Source organism: Rhinichthys klamathensis, unplaced genomic scaffold (assembly GCF_029890125.1).
Source record: "Rhinichthys klamathensis goyatoka isolate OS25496 unplaced genomic scaffold, OSU_Roscu_1.1 h1tg000059l_1, whole genome shotgun sequence".
Classification (NCBI taxonomy): domain Eukaryota; kingdom Metazoa; phylum Chordata; class Actinopteri; order Cypriniformes; family Leuciscidae; genus Rhinichthys; species Rhinichthys klamathensis.
In genome coordinates this window covers 8,755,679-8,777,968 of record NW_026606604.1, presented here as the reverse complement: position 1 = coordinate 8,777,968, position 22,290 = coordinate 8,755,679, and the positions used below count along the sequence as shown (strand labels likewise).

The 22,290-nt window shown below is 38.2% G+C and overlaps 2 protein-coding genes across 2 annotated transcripts; both read left to right on the top strand.

Moving 5' to 3' along the window:
* The first annotated feature begins 410 nt into the window (after positions 1-410).
* On the top strand, positions 411-16,487 carry LOC130084187 (protein ITPRID1-like). Its single transcript, XM_056249423.1, has 13 exons — positions 411-703; positions 2,076-2,270; positions 2,561-2,609; positions 2,806-2,843; positions 3,706-3,762; positions 10,193-10,241; positions 11,144-11,218; positions 11,314-11,516; positions 13,489-13,955; positions 14,032-14,092; positions 14,541-14,665; positions 16,328-16,444; positions 16,482-16,487. Exons 2-13 carry the CDS (start codon positions 2,153-2,155, stop codon positions 16,485-16,487), a joined length of 1,365 nt encoding a protein of 454 aa, XP_056105398.1. The 5' UTR covers positions 411-703; positions 2,076-2,152.
* Positions 16,419-20,699, top strand: LOC130084096 (uncharacterized). The gene is made up of 5 exons (XM_056249265.1): positions 16,419-17,221; positions 19,713-19,840; positions 19,921-20,032; positions 20,236-20,517; positions 20,609-20,699. Exons 1-5 carry the CDS (start codon positions 16,496-16,498, stop codon positions 20,654-20,656), a joined length of 1,296 nt encoding a protein of 431 aa, XP_056105240.1. The 5' UTR covers positions 16,419-16,495; the 3' UTR covers positions 20,657-20,699.
* Positions 20,700-22,290: the final 1,591 nt, after the last annotated feature.

Genomic DNA, 22,290 nt, shown 5'->3' with positions numbered 1-22,290 from the left:
TGTCTAAATTTTTACATGCACACAACCTAGGCTACAAATAACAATAAACAGAACGCACAATATATATATATATATTTTTAATTCTAGCCTAACCTTTAAAATACATAAATATTTATAAATAATCACTCTTATAGCCTACACTCTAACAAATGATGGGTTGTTTCAACCCATATTTGGGTCAAATATGGACAAACCCAAGCGTTGGTTTACATTTTTGTATTACATTTTTAAACCCAACGGTTGGGTTAGTCCATATTTGACCCGAATATGGGTTGAAACAGAGTGTATGTGGATTGTTTTGTATGCAAACTCCTCCTCACACATTTACAGGTAAGAGGTTTCATATCAGTACTGTGAAATTGCACAAACTTCCTTTGAACGAACAGGTTAGGCAACAAATATCATGTTTCTGCATGCAGCAGCGCTCAAAAGCTGAAGCTCAATTCCTCTTTCAGTCTTACATGTGAATATTCATCTGGATTAAAGCAGAGCTCGACGACCGCGTTCACACACCGGCTTTGTGCTTCGGGTTGTTTTTCCTTGCGCTTTATTTGCATACGCGTTCTGCTTTTTCCCCTTGACGTGGACCAAATTAGAACCGTGTTTCTGTTTTTAGCTCGGGTTGATATAGTGATAAGTAACCTTAAAGCAGGCGTGCTGTGGTGGCAGCTGCTCAGTTTGGATCTCCTCCGTTAAAGCGCAGGTGAGTGTGTGTGTCTGTTGTGTGTGTCATTCTGCGGTGGATCACATCTTTATATTTTGCTAAGTTAATAGTCTTTGCTGATCATATGATTGTTTAAAAATCGATAGGAACTAATTTTCACACATGTTTTGTGGTTTCACGAAATCGTGTTTGTTTATTTATTCGAATTTGTCTTACATTTTTGTTATGAACAACATGGATTGCGCTGTTTTCATTATACGTTATAAAAAGCAAAGTTGGTAGGCATGTTTTGTGTGGGAAGAGTTTATTCAACGGTTTGCTTGCGGAGCTTTTTGTTTTACTTTTGACAGCATATTTATGACTACTTATAGGGGTGCCCAGTCCTGTTCCTCGAGATCAACCTTCCATTAAATTTCTTCTCCAACCCTAATCAAACACCTGAACCAGCTAAATATGATCTTCAGGAACAGTATTGGGCATCGGTCTTATATCAATGTATTGAAAGCGAAAGTCTAAATAGCAAATTATTAATATTAATATTCTGTCTACCAAGCTTTTTTTTTTTTTAAACCTTCATTACACAAAGTTTGGGTAAAATAATTAAGTGTTTATTATACATAATGTTACCATTTAGTAAATAAGACTCTTGTATTTAGATTTTACCTCCGGTTTCACAGACGAGGCTTAAGCCTATAGTCCTGGACTAAAATGCATGTCTGAGCTGTTTTAACTTAAATAACTTGCACTGACATATCTTAAAATATATCAGTGCCATTGTTTTGTCTCAAGAAACAAGATGCACACCAGTAATATTTATTTTCTAAGGCATGTTTATAAAAGCTACTTAAATGTCCTAATTGAACTAAGGCCTAATCCTGGATTAATTTAATTGAAGCCCTGTCTGTGGAACCGGGCCTTAGTGTTTTAGTGCCTCTTTTTTAGTGCACGTTTTGCAATGTTAGTTCCGGCACATTTGGCCCAACAAGGAAGCTTTAAATGATAAATATCCTTTTGCTTAACAGATAAAAACTGATAATTTATTCACCTCCAACAAAACTGAATCATAGTCTCAAGTCTTCTGTCTTCAAATATATGTGATGGTTTCAGGGATTCTCATTAGCTACATAAACGTGCAACCTTGTTAGATCAAATTTGATATGTTTTGATTGCGCAATGGCCTCGTGGATTAGGAACGTTTTGCAGTGCACAGAAACGAACAGGTGTTTAGGAAAGTACTTTTTTGTTTGTGTTGTGTTTTGGCCTTTTAGAACAGTTGCACCACACGTGTATATATATATAAGGGTAATTTAAATAATGTAGCATGAATGAATAATATGAATATAAATATGAAACCAAACACCTTTTTTTTCCTGACTCTCATCTTGGAGTTAAATGTATTGGTTTCTTTTAGCGTTTGCCCAGAGAAGATGAGCTCATAATGAGGTGTCTGCTCACTACAGTGGTTGTCTTTTAAATGAAGTGGACCTCATGACCACAGCGATGTCTACCAGTAAATCTGCAGCCAGAAGAGCTATTCTACAGACCTCACGGGTTAGATGGAAGACGGATCAGAGCGAGATTGTTCCGATTATCACTTCTGACACGAGTAAGTACCTGAGATGTTTGCTTGTTAGATGTTGTGCTGCTGAATGGAGGTTCATGCAGTTAGCAGCAAATGGCAACTTTCATTATTTCTCTTGATTCGTTTTTGGCAGTGTTGTTAAAATCACATTTCCATGGATCATTCATGCATCTTCACAGAAAATGCAAAGCAGTGCAGTGAACGCCCATGTAACCCTGGAGCTCTGTAATTCAGTGGATCAGCCAGAACTCAGAGATACTTTTTTTTTCTGTTTCTGGAGCAAGGTGAATGTTTCTCCTCTTTGTTTTGAACAGGGAAGTGTGATGAAGACAGCGTAGAGCGCTGGCTCACGACCATCTCAGAGTAAGAGCCGAATCTCACAAGTGTTTATTTCTCCTTCATTGTGGCTTTATTTTGGGATAAATCCTCTCTCAAAGGGTTTCAGCTGTGCTATTGTGCTATCTGTTGTTGTCATTTGAATTTCTTCCCACATTATATTCTTTAAAGCGTTTCCTCCTAGTGATGTGGTTACTAATACAGCTCGACTTCCTTGTTTAAGGGACGGTAAGAGACCAGAGGTTGTCCTGGAGACGGCAGGTAAGATTACATATATATAGGCTATATACAGTATATATGCACACACAATATATATTTGATTTTCTGAGATTGCCGGTGTTATGTAGTTATTTTACATTATATATGAATATACATTATATTTATTATAATTAATATATTTTAAAGTAATAACAAGAATATAATCTATAAAAAAATTATTAGATTTTTTATTTATTATTATTGTATTATTAATATTATAAAAAAACAAGGAACTCCCGCACACTATCAATACTTGCAAATGAGTATCAAAAAATGCCTGATGAAGGTCGTGACCGAAACGTTGCTAATGAAATTTTGATACTCATTTGCAAGTATTAATAGTCTGCGGGAGTTCCTTTTTTTTTTTTTTTTGATTTTTGACCAATCCATTTGGTCTTTTTTCCCACGCACCTATCACCTGCCGGTGTGCGATGGTGATTTCCAAATGATTATTAATATTATAAAAATATCATATCACTGAGTGATAATTCAAAAAATAATGTGTTGATTATGTTGAGAAAAGTTAAATCCAGTTGGGTCTCACAAAAGTAACTGTAGTCTGATTCCGTAGTAATCTGTAGTCTGATAGTTGCTGTCTATTTCAATTTATCGGTAGTAGACTGTTTGATAAATGTGTTAAATGCTCAAAGTATATACAGAATGATCTTGCGAAAGCCCGTTTAACCATGGAGCTCTAAACATTAATATACTGATATGATTCACAATGATTCAATTAGTCATGTATCTGTGATGGCTGACAGTGTGCTGGATTATACCATTATAATAGGTTTAGCAGGTGACTTGTTTTTTCACTTTTGTAAGTTCTGTAAATACTTTATCGTAAAACACATTGCTTTGCTTTCAGTGAAGGCTATAAGGAGAAATGAGAGCGGAGAAGATGATCTGGCACTGGGAGTGGAAGGTAAGCATTCCCTGTTTTGTATTGCTTGGATCAGTTAAACTAAATACTCTGCTGAAACGAGACATATGCGCGATATGAATGAGTGACACTGTTTGACGTCAAGGTTTGAGTTATTCTTTATAAAAATGTGGAGCATACAATGGCATATGGGTTTGTGCGTCTGTGTCTTGGAATACATTGAACTATTCAGAAGGCCTGTGCTAACCCTGGATTTTAAACATGGCAAACCTTTCCATATTTTCAAACACAAACACTGGCAAAGAGTGAGACAATCCAGTGCCTGCTGTCTTCTGCTTCAGGAAACTTCACCTGCTACTGCATTGTTTCCAGTTACACAGAAAAGATAAGGAGTAGAGAAAGACGTGATCTTTACTTTAACATGATTTACGCAAGAACGACATGTTCGTGGATCAACCTCCATATAGGTCTGGGAAGAAAACCACCCTATCAGATCAACGAATCCTATCAGATTTTAGAGTTAGCTTTTAGGGGCCTAAAACATATTCTTATCAAGTTCCCTTGATTTTCAGAGTTGGTTATGGTTATAGATACACTGCAAATAATATTCTTAGATTAAGATAGTAATGAAGGAAAGATAACCCAAGATGTAGTGTTTTTGTTTAACTTGCTATTCTGATACTATACTATACTTTCACAAATTCAAGTAATTCATCTTAGTGCAGCTTTCCTATATTTTTATTTTTAGGAGACAATAAATACACCAGGTGAGTTAGATGTATGCAGTTTTTAGTTTAAATAAGCCTACATGAAAATTGTATTTCGTAAGTCACTCTTTTCCCAGCATGCACTGGGGCATGAATAGTCAAGGTTGCATTGTTTGACTGTTTGCTATTTTCATTTATGCATTTTGTTAATTTTGTTACATTTAGCAACTTGATGTCATGTGACAATCAGGACTAGTTTGTTCCTGTACCTAAAATGAGCAGTCAGTTGATTGTTACCTTTCTCTTGTTTTACCAAGTCTCGAGTTCTGCAGGCATTGAAACATGGCATGTCTCATCAGTGTTCATGTGATGGGTATTCACATCTCAATAGTTTAAGACCACAATCACTTTGACATGCACATAGAGAAAACAAGATATTACATACATAATATTGAACAATTTAAAAACAAATAAATGGATTGAAACAACTTAACCGTTACGTAATCTACATTTTAATTATAATAATTGTTACATATTACATCACAGCAACTTGATATTAAGTTTAGTCAAGACATTTAGATTAAAGCTGCAGTCCGTAACTTTATTTGGGTTAAAATGATCCAAAATAAAATTGAGCAAGTACAGTGGGTATAGAAAAGAATCAGCCCCCTTTAAAATAATCACATTTTGTTGCTTTGCAGCCTGAAATGAAAACGGACAAATATATTTTTTGTTTTATTCAGCTGTATTTACAACTTATAACATCCAAGTAAAAGATATAATACCAACTTGTCAGAATTTTTTTTTTTACAAATTAAAAAACAGAATCACTGAGTTGGAAAAAGAATCACCCCCCTCCTAAAAATGACTTGTAAACCCAACCAGGCGTAGTTAATCACCTTCTCAATAGCACACAAAGCCAATTGACTTTCAAATGTGATTAGTTGTGGTCATTTTGATTAGCTCAGCATGAAACAAGCTCTTCCTGAAGCATTTCAGTCCTTGGTAGTGCAACTGAAGAAAACAATCAACTATGGTTGGCAAGGCATTGTCAAAAGATCTCCGGGATAAAGTTGTGGACAGGCAGAAGTCTGGAGATAGATACAAAAAAAATTCAAAGGCTTTATCAGTGCCTAGAAGCACAGTGAAGTCTATTATTAAGAAGTGGAAGGTATTTGGTACAACACAGACCCTCCCTGGGTCAGGACGTCGCTCCAAACTGGATGAAAGAGCCAGGAGGAAACTGGTCAGAGAGGCTACCAAGAGGCCTACAGCAACTCTGAAGCAGTTGCAGGAATTCATGACAAAGAGTGGTCATTGTGTGCATGTGACAACAATATCACAAATTCTCCACAAATGTGGCTTGTATGGGAGGGTTGCAAGAAAAAAGCCACTCCTCAAGAAAGGCCACATGCAGTCACGACTGAGCTTTGCCAAAACACACCTTGAAGATTCTAGGGCCACGTGGAAAAAGGTGTTATGGTCAGATGAGACTAAAATTGAATTATTTGGCCTCAACGCCAAACGATATGTCTGGCGAAAATCCAATACAGCTCACCATCCAAATAACACCATTCCTACAGTAAAGCATGGAGGTGGTAATATCATGTTATGGGGTTGTTTCTCTGCAGCAGGGACTGGAGCACTAGTCAGGATAGAAGGAAAAATGGATGGGGCAAAATACCGTCAAATTCTTGAGGAAAATCTGCTACTCTCTGCCAGAAAGTTGTCAATGGGAAGAAGATTTACCTTCCAACATGACAATGACCCAAAGCACACAGCAAAACCACACAGTGGTTGAAGGAGAAAAAGGTGAATGTCCTTGCATGGCCTAGTCAGAGCCCAGACTTAAAGGAGCACTTCACCCATTTCAACATTAATCTTTATTGAAAGTGGGTCATATATGTAGTCGAAATGTAAAAGAAATTTTGAATTTGGTGCCCTCTTGACCGAGAAAAGACAGAAAATAACTTTAGGGCGCATTTGTGTGTAAGACCACAACTCCCAGAATGCACCACGTTGCACAGCTCCGCAAGCCACTCCCACTAATCCAGAACAGCGCAAAGTCGCAAACATCAGAGAAATCACTCTTTCGTCTACTCTACAGGGCTAACGTTAGCTGCCACCAGAGTTAGAAATTCATTTCACACAAAATGTATAGTTAGTTGGCTGTGGCGAGCAGGACGAGGGACGTGAGAGCGGCGCGAGGCCGGTGGCGTGAGTGATAATGAACGACACCGGTGAGACGCACCGGTCTCTCTCGCGTCTCTCACCGAGGAGCGGACGCATAAAACGAGAAGCGACAGGGCAGATCGAGAGAGGAACAGGCCTGATTTTATGGTGTGTTTTGTTTCTGTTGTGTGTGGCCAGCATTGAGGGGCTGCTGGCTTATACTTTTGTTTTGTATTTGTTTATTTTACTATTAAAATGTTTAAATGTTCGCCGATTCCCGTCTCATTCTTCCCACAACAACGAACCCCGTTACATTGGCAAACTCATTAGCGAATTAGCAGCTACTCCTCGTTTGTATTTCTTTCTATATGGTGAATTATTGCATGATACCTGGATGTTCCAGTCAGAACATATGGGGTGCGACACTAGGATGGTTCACATCACAACACAAACGTCCGTGTGCACATAACTCCATGTCCGTGTCTGCCTCTGACATTGTTTCTAGAAGGAATTGGCATTTTAGAGATTATTTGCAGCAGACAGACTCTAGCTCGGTGTCCATAGGCGCACAGTTACAGCACGAGCACCACCAATTCGCTACAGCGCGAGCAAGCCCGGGCTTCTCGTCTGCGCCGGGCTGGTCTCCTGCGGCGGCCGCTGCCGCAGCCGACGCCGCCGCCTCTTGTTCCTCCATCAGCCTCAGCTGCTCTTCGCTATATTGTGGCTCGTATAAATAGCCACGAACATCAGTTTCGAGCAAAAGATTTTCAAAATCCTCGTCTTCCATATCGTGTGTCGTAAATTCAGGCATTATGGTAAATCAAACTCCTTGAGCGCTTGTTAGCTTAGCTTGCTGTCTTCCAAGCAAGATGGCGGATTAATAGTTTAGTTTCTTCAGGTTTAGTCCCACCCACTGATCTGTAATAGGCCGGTGGGGTGAGTGGGTCCCACGCCCTTGAATAATAATGAGCTAAAGGCTGTAGTTTTCTTAATATGCAATGAAATTTATCTTCCGTCCTATCGTGACGCGAAATGACGATATTTACGTCACGATAGGACGGAAGTAAAACACTTAAATCCTTTTTTCTCCCATCTCAGAAAAAAAACAAGCAAAATTCCACCATCATTATAATATATGACTGGGTTTCTAACAATACAAACCTTAATGCAAATGGGTGAAGTGACCCTTTAAACCCCATTGAAAATCCACAAACGGTCACCATCAAATTTAACTGAACTTGAGCAGTTCTGCAAAGAAGAGTGGTCAAATATTGCAACGTCTAGATGTGCAAAGTTAGAAGAGACATATCCCAACAGACTAAAGGCTGTAATTAAAGCAAAAGGTGGTTCAACAAAATACTGAAACAAGGGGGTGATCCTTTTTCCAACTCAGTGATTGTGTTTTTTGATTTGTTTAATTTTTTCTGATATGTTGGTGTTATATCTTTCACTTGGATGTTATAAGTTGCACTGAGTAAATACAGCTGAATGAAACAAAAACTGTGTCTGTCTTAATTTTAGGCTGCAAAGCAACAAAATGTGATGATTTTAAAGGGGGGTGATTCTTTTCTATACCCACTGTACATAACCAGCCAGTGTTCAAAACTATCTGCTTGCCTCCGCTCGATTCTAAATGGTAGATTGTGATAATGTTTTTAATTCCAGTGGTACTGGTGGATTTCCGCGGGAGATTCGAGCATGTCTTTGCGTCATTACGTCACATCTGTACACATAAAGAAGGAGTCTCGGCTAGTAGGCTATATTGCGTGTGAGGATGCTGGAGGTGGAGATTTATAGCCTTTTCTCACAGCACTTGATATAATTAAACTTATCAATTTGATGGCGGATCCAGAAAGTTCGAACGACAATCACCAGTGACAACAGATTCACCCGCTGTAAAATGCTAAAGACTTTCGACTTCGGAGTGGCTACTAAGAGACTGCAACCGGCCCATGCGAAAACAAGGATGAATATCGGAATGGCATTAAATGTAGTCACACAATGCTGATGTTGTTAACATTAACAATTTGAGAACAAAGTATAATTTGCACGGTTTGACGTGATATTATAAGCAATCGTTAGATTTAATCAGCGCGATTTACTGCAATGCTTTTTTCCCCTACGTTGGTCAGAACAAAAGAGGATGTTGCTTACTTGTTCAGATGACATTTTAGGGTGAAAATACTTATGTTGGTCATATTTCCAAAAAGTAGAATTTGTGATTCTGAATGCCAGTATCCACACCGGCTCGGCGACTGACAGGCTCACAGTCTCCTCAAAACATTGGATTCATCCGCGCTGTGCCGTGCCGAGGCACAACCCACGTAAAGTTGATAATTCCACGAATAACTGCAATTGCAAATTTCGAACAGAGATGGCGACAAAGAGGAAAAAACTACGGACTGCAGCTTTAAGTAGATTAATTCTACTTAAAAAAGCCATGCACACTATTGCCTTTATTTTATAAGCGCTATACAAACACTGATGTTAATGCAAGTACATTTCCTACTATACGCTAAGCCTTCCCATGCATGTTCCTCGTGTCCTCTAGGCACACAATGAGGTGTTATGAAAATTTGAAGAGGTTAACCTTGAGCTGACCTTTCACTTTAGACACCAGAGACTGTTACAGAAATCTCTTTTATGAAGTCACAAGTTAAGCTCTGACATGTTCTGACATTCTGTAAAACGCAGATAAGATTCTAGAGGTATTTTTCCCTAGTACTGAGAAATACTTTTTCAAAGAGAAGTTTAGAATCTTTGTCCACTCACATGGAAATGTATCTTTAGCCCAAATAGGACAAAATCTATTCAGACATTTACATTCTTGTTTGACTTTGTAATGCAGCAATTTAAGAATAAATGCAGAATATTACAAATACCGTGGTCAAATACAGTGACTTAAAAATATACGATGCATTAGCATGCAATAAACTGCAATCCCAAATTTGTTTGCTTGCTTGCCAGACATTCCTCATATCTGTTAACATTTCTGAATGTTCATATTCACGTCGACCACCTATAGTTGTTTTCTTTCCGCTCAGTGTGCTGTCTCTCTTCAGGGTTCTGTCTTTCTTCTTACGAGTGATGTTTTCTGTCCTGGGTTCTGTCTTCCTTTTCAGGATCACTTTGTAGGGAGTGTCTTGACTCTTGTCTGTTGTTGTTTGTCTCTGTTATTTTTCTAGGGAAAGTTGGTTGCCTCCTATGAATTTGTTGTTCATGTTCAGTCAGTTGTGCTGTCAGACACTCCCCTTTCTAGTGAACGAGGTGCTTTGGTTTCATAACACAATTTCAATGAAAGGTACAGGACTGAATGGACTGTTTCTCTTCGGAATCAGCAGAGATTAAACAAAAATGCTGGTTTAGGAAAATAAGTTGGGCACTTTGGATCCGGGTCCTCTTTTAAGAAGACATCGGTGTGCCCCTGACAACATGCTGAAGTACAGGTGTTTATGAGAAGACAGGAACATCAAAACAACAATGAAGAATATTGACCTAATATAGTTACTGCACCGCAGTCTGGAGGGGTTTAATTGAAAACGCAGATGTTTTCCGTCTTTAAATGAACTCTGCTTCTTCTGTGTTTGATGCAGCATCTTTATATGGCAAACGCTCTCTCAGGAATGTACAAGATATTTTGAGGTAAGAACACATTTGATATTCACTGTGTTTTATTGAGCTTGAATAACTTTGACTTTTGACACAACTTGGATCTGGCCGATATGATAAGCTGATAATTATTTGCATGTTATGGGCGAGATAAAAATCGTATACTATTTTGTTTAAATGAATCGAAACTAAATACAATCGTTTTCACACAATTTTACAGTATGAAAAATGTATATTCCTTTTGGGATTTGCTAAAGATTACATTTAACAGTATTATTAAATTATTCATTTTTTAAACATTAACTTTAAGTGAGTGTTAGATAACAGCAAAGGTAATCTAAACATAAAAATGGAATAAATGCATAATTGTAAATATCCAATATGGTACTGTTATAATGTGTATTCCTAGTTATAAGTTTTGTCTTATCAATTTCAGAATATTTTTATTAAATGAATAAAGAATTTAGAGCTCTTCTTATTTTGTAACAGCACTGTCATCTATCCACTGTTCAATTGCTGTATATAGATATATACATTGTACATCTGTGTTACACCAATGTGTGGGAAATTGCCTGAAGTGGTATATTTGTTATATGAATACATGTACATGTGTTTATATATTCTATATATCAGACAAAGTACTTTTTTAAGTGTGTATACGTGCGTGATGTAGGCTTGTTCAGGCACCTGCCAGAAACCTTAGTCATATTTCCCATGCAAATACTGAATTGTTGACATGCCACCACATGGGTTGCTGGGCTGGTTTGCATGAGGTGGAATGTCACTGATGGGGCAATGAGGCAAGAGAAGAACGATTCCAACCAGAAATGGGTGAGACGGAGGAAAGCATGCAGAAGGATTTGGATGTACAGGAAGGGCTGGTCAGCAGTGTTTGGTTTCTTTACTTGATGTTTGCTGATGTCATCCACTCGCAGGTCATCTCTAGATTCTCCTGGTCTGTCCAGGTGGAACAGTTTTGCATCGACTGTCTCGATACCATCTGATGTCAGGTCAGAACTCCTTAACCTCCTTCACAACCTATCAATCATTCACTTTAAGACTTTGGATTATTGATATTCATACCAATGTTGTTGTTGTTTTGTAGTGTAATGGACGTTTTGAACGTACTAAAGGATGACCCTGAAGAATTGTTGCTAGATTTGGGTTTTGGCACGGAGGAGCCCGACATCACTGGGAGAATCCCGGCCCGATTCCTTAATTACGAGTCCAGCGCTCGTGGCATTAGCTATCAGCTCTTTCTGGAAGCTCAGCAGAACCGAATGGATGTTGAAAATGCGGATGTCAGCAGTAAGCAAGTTTCCTCAAGTTCACACAAAAATGGAATAATGAGTTATTTACTCAACCTCATATTGTTCCCAATCCATGTGACTTTCTTTCTTCCGTGGAACTCTGAATAGGAATTTCCGTGCGATTTCTGAATAATATCCAGGCCATTTATTGTGTATAATGAAAGTGAATGAAGATTGAGCTCCAAAATGAAAAAAAAAATAAGCATCACAAAAGTAGCTACAGTATATGACTTGTTTTCTCTATATATTCATACATTAGTTTTCTTTGAGAAACAAGCCTTAAAAGACTTGGGGCCTCATTTATAAACGTTGCGTACGCACAAAAGAAGGCGTACGCCGCTCTCTACGCAATAATTGGTATTTATAAAAAGCAAACTTGACGGTAAAATGTGCGGTCCTTCACGCAAGCTCTGACCCAGGCGTACGCACAAAAACGGGTGAAATGAGAAATGGCGACACCGTCGGCAGATGGAAGAAACACGTGAAAGTGTGTGAAACTGTAGAGCGTTGTGTAAAATAAATGGCAATACTGCCTCTCATAAATAACACGAAGACTTCACAAAGCAAGTCTTACAATTAACAGCCTACACGAACACCCGTTTGATCGATCTGCAACAGAAATGCAAATTAACACATATTTGCAAAAAGAAAAGTGAAATATGTTCTGCAATAATATTGGCATGTTATACAATTCATCCTCATAAATAAGATAGTAAACAGAACGAAATAATGTACAAAACTGATATTCTCGCCAATGTGTCCGTCAGGCGGAGCAGATATAGATGCAATTAGATAGATAGATAATTAGGGAGATAGATAGATAGATAGATGTATTATTTGTCCACTGGGGAAAGTTGTTTTCATAGTAAAAATGTCCTCATCAGCTACGGAATCATGGTATTCATGCATATGCCTTGTTTGTTTTACTTTTGATAAAATAACGTATGACGTAGACCTATGTCTCAACCATTCAGAAAGCTGCAAGAAATTACATTTGCGCTGAACTATTTCCCATTTCCAAGTAGATTATAACCGACATCTGTAGCTTGTCATTTCTTTTTTATTTCGGCCACAGTCCGAGGTTGTGAGGCTACAGCATTTACGGCGTCTGCAACCTTTTGCCACTCAAGTGCCTTTTTGGCATTAGTAGCTAATGTCCACACTGTGCCCTCCAAACAACATTTTTCTCCTCTTTTCCACCTCGCCAACGACAACTTCTACTTCACATTGAGTGAAGTTACGTTTTTTTATTTCCTCTCTATGTTTGCCATGATTTCGCAATCGATGAATATTAACTTATGGGCGTTTCACGGACTATTTATGGGCAACTATGGTCGTGACATGAAGCCGCAAAAGCTGCGCTACATTTAGAATTGATTGTGATTTATTAAGGGAAAAATGCGTAGGATGTGCGTGCGCACGGTTTTATAAATCCGAATATTTCTGTGCGTACGCACGTCCTATGTGTCATCCGTACGCCACTTCTGACGCAAATCCTACGCAAAGTTTTATAAATGAGGCCCCTGGAATGTAGTGCACAAGCTGGACCACTTTTTAAATGATGATTTTATGGTGCCTTTTCATACTTTTTGAAGCTTGAAATCTCCAGTTCTAATTAATTGTAAAATCTTGGCAAAAATTTCAATTAAAATGTCTCTTTTTGTGTTCCATAGAAGAAATAAAGTCTTACATATAGTCTTACATAATATTTTGGAGCGAATTAACCTTTTAAATATCTGTTCTGCATATCCACACTCTCAAAAATAAAGGTTGAAGAAGAACCTTTAACATCCATGGAACCTTTTCAATGCACAAATGGTTCTTTTTTTTTAACTGTAAAAGGGTTTTTAGTTTTATGAAATGTTCTACAAAGAAAACAAATGGTTATTTTAAAAACTGTTCACTGAAAGGTTCTTTGGGAAACCAAAATGGTTCTTCTTTGGCCTCTCTCTCTTCCTCCCGGTGTTCAGATAGGTTCAGACAGCTCGAGGTTCTTCAACAAGTCACGACGACGTTCTCCTCTCTGGTTGGTGCTCAGGATACGGACACATCTACAGCTTCCCAGATGTCTGCAGAGGCCCGGGAGAGGAGAAAACGCATGGTCATGATTCTGCGTAGGGCCTCCAAAAAGAGCCTCAGCCAAGCCCAAACGTCACAGAACCAGCACACCATCCCTTCCGTGACCTCCTCAGCCCCATCCGGCCCAGAATCCACTGGCACACCAAAAGCAGATAAAAGGAACCCTTCAAAACGCATAAGGATGTCGGACAATAATCTCTTCCCTCTAAAAGAGGAGCAGAGTGTTAATTCGGAGACAGCTGCGCCGGTTCTAAACAGCCCGACGGCAAGAGGAACATCAGATCTTCAGAAACTCAACTTTGTCCCTTCAACTGAGGGAATTCTGCAACAACCTATTGAATCTTTCGAGCTGGAAGAGGTATTAAGTCTGCAGTGATATCCTCTGTATGTACTTCCACATTGTTCCTTTTCTAATGTTGATGACTGTTTTCCAGATCCAGAGTTTTGATGAAGGAAGCATTCCTGGGAGCTGCAATGGCCCATTGGATCCTGGAGGTGCATGTCTTTTTAAAAAAAAAAAAAATTTTAACCCTAAAACTGCATAGTAACATGCTCACAACTACTTAGAACACCTTAGCAACCACATAGCGACCACCCTGAAATTGTAGTTAGCGAGTTTTGTACAGACTAACACCTGTACTACACAAACATAAACTTTCATTTGAGATGTTCCTTTTACTTCTTGAAAAGCGAAAGTTTTTAAAGCTGTGGGTTCAAATAATTTACATGGAACCATTTCCATTTCTGATATTAGGCAAATGACTCATGAGATTGCTCAGTCATTTTCATGTGTGCAGTAGGCTACTACCTACAGTTGATGTAATGTTCACCTCAGTTCGGTGGAAAAATGAACTTGTTTGTTTAGTCTGATCAAGAGGCTTTAGTGTCCATCTGAATGCTTGTGATATGTGGCACATGCTAATGGCTCTTGGTATCCATGTAGGTGAACGAATCGGGTCTTACGTGATGAGAACAAACAGTTGTCAGTCTGATAGCAGTGGCTTCCAAGAGGAGCCCTTCATACCTGCGCTGTCCCAGCAGAACAACCCTGGACCAGAGCTCATGAAGGTAAGACAAGTTTCAGCTCGCTCTTTCTTTACATACTGCTGAGGGTTCAAGCATTGCATTAATGGTGGTGCCATCGAGTAGTTTTTATCTGCCATTATGTTGCCCTCCACCAAGGACAGCAAGCCAATTATGTTTATTTACTACTCCGTTCAAAAATTACATGAACATGAACTTGTGAAATTACTGTAGGTACTGTATTTTTAGTCAAATAAATTCAGCCTTGGCAAGCGTGTAAAAGACTTCTTTTGAAACTTTTAAATGGTTCCATTTCGTATTGCTATTGGTGCATAAATTATTTGCAGCAGCTTTACCCAGTAAAGGTAGATGTAACTAATGTGTGGAAGTAATTTTTATTGGTCACATTGATCTATAAATGCAATATATATATATATATATTAGTGCTGTTAAACGATTAAAATATTTAATCGCGATTAATCGCATTAATGCCATAGTTAACTTGCGATTAATCGCAATTAATCGCACATTTTTATCTATTCTAAATGTCTCTTGATTTCTGTTTGTCCCATTATTTTTTTCTCATTTTAATGCTCTTATCAACATGGAAAAGTGGATCGGCTTGCTTTGTATATGCCAATGTTGTTTTCAATAAAAAACATTTGCACAGTGTTCAATTTCACACTAACATTCTCACTTGGAGCAAATAATCTCTCAATGTAACACTGTCCATCAATAAAAGGGTGAAAGAAATACTGAGGAGGTCCTGATATTGACGAGGGGGCGGAGAATTCGCATCAGCTGTGTGTGTGTGTGCTTGGCCATCATCAAGTGGTATTTCAGACTGGACGTGCTGCGATGGTGATAGCTCAGTTCACAACGACAAAACACACAGATCACTTTGGTCTTGTCAATGGAACCATTTGGCAACTTTTTAAAAGTAAACTTTCCATTCAGAATCTTATTGGCATCCATTTCGCCGTCTCGCGCTCGTCATCCACTCAAAACGTAACGTTAACCTATTATTTGGCCGGCTCGCAAGCCCAAACAAGTGTGTGCGGCGTGCCTGTTGTTTTGTTTCCGGTCTAGCTAGATCTGCCTGCGCTTTGGTCGACTAAGCAACAAAACGTCCTTGCGCGGCGCAAGCCATTGAAATGAATGGGTTTCATAGCGCAGCGCCGCGCATGCCGCGTCCTGTTGCAAAAGCATGTGAAAAAACTACAAAGTTTGCTAGGCCAAAAAGACCGTTAATCTCGCGATAAAAAAAATAACGCTGTTAAAATGGGTTTGCGTTAACGCCGTCAATAATGCGTTTAACTGACAGCCCTAATATATGGTACTATTATATTCTTTGAGGTACCTTGGTAAATACCCTGGTAAATGAATATTATAATCACTCCTTAGTACTTTACTTTTTTATAAGGGATGACATCCATATTTTAAAAAGGTCACAATTTACTGTATCATGAGCGGCCTACCAATATTATCTGAAACCGTGCTGAGTTTTAGACTATCTGACAACAGAGTGTTTATGAAACCTGTTTGGAAACAATATCTGTAGCTGTTGTAGTCATTATTTTTACTGTTACATTGGTGTTGCTACTGAAGCAGGAATCACGAATTGGCCCTTTAAGGATATTTACCACATGCTTGGGTGTGTTTATGAATATTTGTTTGATTTCCTGTGCTCTTTCTGCTTTTTTGCAGATGCTGAATGCAATATCACAAGATAGCACAGAAGGTCAACAGAAGAGACCAGAACAGCGAGAGGCGGAGGATCCCTCCACATATGAACACTCCCCTACGACACACTCTGGAAAAACTGCAGACTCTGGAAATATATTTGACTCCGAGTCGGGAGAACTGAAGAAAATAATGACTGAAAAAGAATACTCTTTGCCATCAGATATTAGTAAAGTTAGCAATAATGATGTTTACACTCTAGCATACTTTGTTCAAATGGATCCTGTTGGTTATCAGACTGAAATTTATAACAGACTGCAAGGATCAGAAAGTCCAGGCCGACGCGTTTATAGGGAAGGCATGTCCCTGTTTGAGGAACTGAAATCTGCTGAGACAAATTCACGCTTGTGTCCTACTGATCTGAGGACAGATGTTATGGAAAATGAGGTGGACAGCTTTACAAATCATCTCGAAGTAGGCAAGCGAGATCCGGACATCCTGATGCAGGAATATCCGGCCTCTACCCAGAGCAAAACCGTGACCTCTGATGATACTTCTGGACACAATTCCCCCACTGCGCTTAAACTCAGGAGAGAATCTTTCTCCAGGAGGTCCCGGTCTGACGTGGTCACGGATAATGACTCAGGAACAGCACAGACACCCACAACACACACGCCGTTCACATCTGTGGACACATCTCCTCCTCACTTGTGGAACTCTGTGGAATATTCTGGCGATCTTGGAGGTTTGCGCACGCGGTCGATATCTCTGGACACGGGACTGTCGTATGAGGAGGAGGATCACAAATTGCAGGGAGCATTGTGGGCAGGGACACAGCGATGTTTCCATTGCGGGTCTCAAATCAACTACGACAACAGCTGGGCAAAACCTCAACCTGAGCTGTCCTCCAGTCTGCCTGTAAGTAGAAGTTGCTCTACAAATAATCATTATCCTACACTATGACTGACAGGTTTGAGGGAAATTCCCATTATGCTGTATATTGTACATTTTAAGTTATTAGGAATGCTCAATATATAGGTAACATATTGATTATTGGTTGATCTTTCATTTTTTTTAAATGATCTTATCAATATTGGTCAATAATAAATATTTCATTGTTCAAGCTCATTTTCCCTATTTTTATCATCTAACACTGGCTTGAATTAATCTTTTAAAACACTTATAATAACACTGTTAAATGGAATCTTTAGCAACAAGAATATTCAGTTTTCATACTGTACATTAAAAGGTGTGATGCCTAAATTAAATTGTAGCATTTATAACTGTTTAACTATTTAGACAAAATTTTATGATGCATTTTAAAACAGTTCATTTAATGATTATCAGCCATAACGTACTGTAAATCATTGTCTTTTCGTTATCGGACAGAATTTTGTTCTTGGTGTGTCCTTATGCATCAATGTTCTCATTCATGAAAATCATTCTTTGTTCATTAGAGATCGACTGAAATTTTTTATTTTTATTTTTTATAACCGATACCGATTCCAATTATGTGCAGGTTTATGTGCCCGATAACCGATATGCAGAACCGATATTTATTTACTGTTACACTTCTGTTTTTGACACAATGATTACAATACCTCTGAACTGAACAAATCGTTTTATTTTTTAACAATTTTGTCAATATCACTCCCTCCTTGCATACAAAACAAAACAACTCCTATTTATACACCAATAAATAGAGCGGTCTGAAAGAGTGCAAAAAATAAAATAATAAAGTGCACTGTTACTAGTGTCTTTTTCAAAATAAAAGCTTTGATGAGGTAAACAAGCTAATGCAGCACAAAAATAATTTGAATCATTTAACCCTCTGGGGTCCTTCGGCCCAAATGGACCCGAAGCATTTAAATAAAAAATTTTTTTTAAATCATAGCTTTATCGGAATGGTCCGAAATTTGGTGACTTTGTTGGTACTTGTTATATGAACACCCAAAAAATTGGGGACAGGATTTGAATAGTCTAAGTTGTTGTAAAAAAAATAGTCACACCCGCATAGGAAATGAATGGGAAATTGGCAAAAATGTGAAAATACAGAGTTTTTTTGCGCGTACAATCTACAAATCAGCCACGATCCAGAAAAAAAGCACACAACAGTGAAGGGGTGAATCTATAAAACATCAAGAGTGCAAAACAGACACATCCACACACACACACACACATACACACACACACACTTTTATACACATACACACTAATAAATTCAGATTACATATGGGTTTTGAATTTTTAAAATGCTCAGTTTGTCCACCAGATGGCATCCATCTCATTTCAAAAATTGCTTTCATGAGGCCTAGGCTTGACTCTAAAATGAAATACAGCTTTAAATTTTTTTTAAAAAAATTAAAAAAAATCTATTATATTCAATGGGGAAAAAATGGGTCATAATTATTGCATTAATATTAATTATAAATCATTTTTATTTTTGAAATTATCTCAAAACACCAAAAAAGAAAAGGAAAAAATATTATAAAAAACAAGTAAAAAAAAAAAAAAGATGATTTTTTAAAATAAATATTAATCCCACCCTTCCGGCCCATTTGGACCCGAAGGTCCTGAGTGTGACTCTGAAATGAAGGACCCCAGAGGGTTAAACCATTTCAACATAAAATGTTGCATTCGCAATACATAGGCAGTTTACAAACATATTTCTGCGTAACCATTTTTGTAATATGTTGTTACACATAAATTTGTTGTGCTGTTTCATGAACGAGGCCCATTGTCTTTAAATGTGGTTTCACCAAGCTCCTCCTGATTGATGTTGGAGGAGCTCCTCATTCGAAGTATAGAGTTCCATGGGTTCTTTACCACTCTTGAGTTTCCTCTGATTTTAAGAACAAATTAAGATTAAACATTTCTATTTTGGGAAAAACTCTTCTACCCCTTAAACATCTGAGATTAAAAAAAGCTTTGTGCCCTGCTTATGTTTAATGAGGTTCATTTGAATTTGTATAGTTCATTTGCATGTGTAATGGAAAACAGTAGCGAACACTGACCACTTCAGAATCTTCACAGCATTTAAGTGTACACACACGGAAACCCATTTTACGCACATCCTCGGTTACACAATTTAAAAAAAAAATAAAAAAAAATCCTTTTTCATTTTAAGTTTTAAACAAGTTTTTTTTTTTGTCTATATAATTTTTTTTTCTTTTTTTTTTTCTTGGTTTTAACTTTAATATGCTATCCCTGGTTGACCAGTTGGACTAACAGCTTATGGTACTAATGTCAACACAGTAGACCACCATGATCACATTTAACACTGGTGGATCGCTTTGGTTAAGATGTGCTGAACGTGTTCCAGCTGTTATGCTTCCTTTAAAAAACACATTTTTCCTGGTTATGGAATGTATCTCTCCCAGCAACAATATCCTTCTCTTTCACTTTCTAGTACTCTCTGGATGAGCTTGAAGACATGGTGAAATGTTTGAGGAAGTTCCGAACAGTTCTGACGGAAATTGAAACTAGACTAGAAGAGGAACAAGCATCCGTGCTCGGATCTCTGTCAGACTCCCACAGGTGAACTTTGCTGTCATTATGGATATCTCATTGATTTTATAGTGTTCCTCAATAGGGTGTAAACTGATTTTGTGTTTAAGGGAGGAAGTGGAAGATGTTTTTAGGCTACGAGCAGCTGTCAAACAGGAAGCTGGGACGCTTGAAGAGCAGTTGTCCGATCTGGTGCATCACTATGATGGTAGCATCAAAATGGTATTTAATCTACTCATATATGCTAAATATATGGTTTATAAACTAGGGCTTGCCACAGAAATTGACAAAAAATTGTTCCAAGTATTTCAATACAGAGCAAAACTCTTTCACTTTGTTACCAACCAACATCCTTCAGCAGTGAAGTGTATTGAATGGACAACAGAACAGCATTTATTTTGATCCCTGTACTGTTATGCTTATAGAAGCTGAATCGGCTCATGGATGAACAGTCACAGCTGTGCACCCAACTGCGAATTACACCCTCTAATACACCCCATTCAGAACCCACCTCGACCAGGAGTGTGGCTATTCAATGCTGCCTGCTGCCCGTGACGTCCAGTCCACAGAGATGTGTCCATCATCACTGCACCTGTCATGGGAATCAGGGAGCAGCATGTCGAGATCCACACCGGTTCCCTTGTCAAACCCAGTGGGAGGCCAATTGCAAACCAGACAGACTGGACTTAGTAGCTTTTATTAAAAGTGTAAGAAATATCTTATACCCTCATCGGGAATAATTGGATCTGACAATGGTTAACATTCTAGTGTTGTTAACTGTGCACTTTTATCTTTCAGCTGAAAAATTCATTACAACATTCGATCAACAGTAACTCACTGGAATAAGGTTTGCATTAATTTCAGTTCAGTTTCTGTTGACATTTTTCATATAGTTAATGTCTATATCTAATTTAACTAAAAGACAAAATAATTTTGGGATCTGAACCTAATTAGATTTTTTTAAGTGCAGACAAAATACAAAATGGATAATTCTGGTCTTTCCTTTGTTTTGTTGTAGTAATGCAGCCAATGCAGTGATGAAGACCTGAAGATCCTTATCAGTTTTTGAAGTGCTGACTCTTGAGTTCAGAACTAATAAAGAATCATGTATATAAATCACAATCGTGTGTCCAGATGAGTTTATATGTGCAGTGTGCACACACATCTTATGTAGCACGAGCCTCCTCCCAGTAGCCCTACGCTCTTTCCCTCTCCCTCCTTATCTCGTTGTCTGTAATAAACCACTTCACTTCATGGTGGCGCTGCACTGACCGTATAAGGAAACTGCTGCTGAAGAACTAGAGCTTCCTTTCTCCTCCAGTGGACGACACAGTGCTGGTTCTCCTGTCTGACTGGACGATGATCTGATGGTTCCTGAGACACTTTCCGAGAGTTATGGCCCAATCTCAGGAAACAGTGTCATTTGCTGCGGAAAATTTCAGTACTTTTAAAAATATTTATAAATAAAGAACGTTTAAAAACGTCAGTGAACTCAAAATAAATCATATTTTCCTAATGGGGAATCATTATAGACAGTGGCAGAGTCAGCCCATAATTAAAGTGCATAAATATTTATAATAGTGGTCTACAGTATTGCCTTCTCAGTAGCCAGTTTAATATTGGTACATAACTATAGTTTAAAAGTTAAAATTATAAACTGGCTACTAACCAATACCATTTCAAGGCCGTTACAGTAGGTTTGGCATTCATAAAATTCACAATTGACTAAATAGCCTACTGTGGCGTAACGAAATCACACATTAGTCATAACAAAACGTGTAAAAAATAACTTACCTTTTGCTTACAAACTATTCACTGTTCTGCCCTGCAACAGAGCGAACTTAAACTGGCTTGAACAGTTAGGCTACTATACGAAACTTAGCCTAACGTTAACGTTACCTGTTTGTAACATTATCAAAAACGCGTCGTTGTTACTTCCTCAAATATGTCAGAAATGTAAAAAAAATCCTTCTAATGGGCTCTATGCACGGCGGTATTTCCGGTGAAGGTCTAAGGATGCTGGATTACTTCCGCCGATCGTAGAGTCCAATGCTATACCGAGAATTTATATTGGTTTTTATACTCTATTGCTATACTAAAGAAACGTTAGTCACAAAAACAGACAAAACAGACACCCCCCCCCCCCCCCCCCTCCCTCCCTCCCTCCCTTTGTTTATGCTTCTGTGTTTATATTAAATAAACATAACTATATATAAAATTACATCTAAACGTATTAAAGTTTCGTTTCAAAGACGAGAGGACAGTATATTTTTAAGACTCTGCCATAATCCCGTTTTCCTCCGCTTTAAATCTCCCCAACCGGAAACGAAAGAGCATCCTTGCGTCAAACGCGGAAGTTATGCGTGCATATAGCCCATTCGTTGTACTACACCGTAAACTAGGGTAAATTTATCAAATAAAGTGTCAGAATTTAAACATTTAGTGAGAATGAGCCATGTTTAACGGCTCTTTCATCCCTT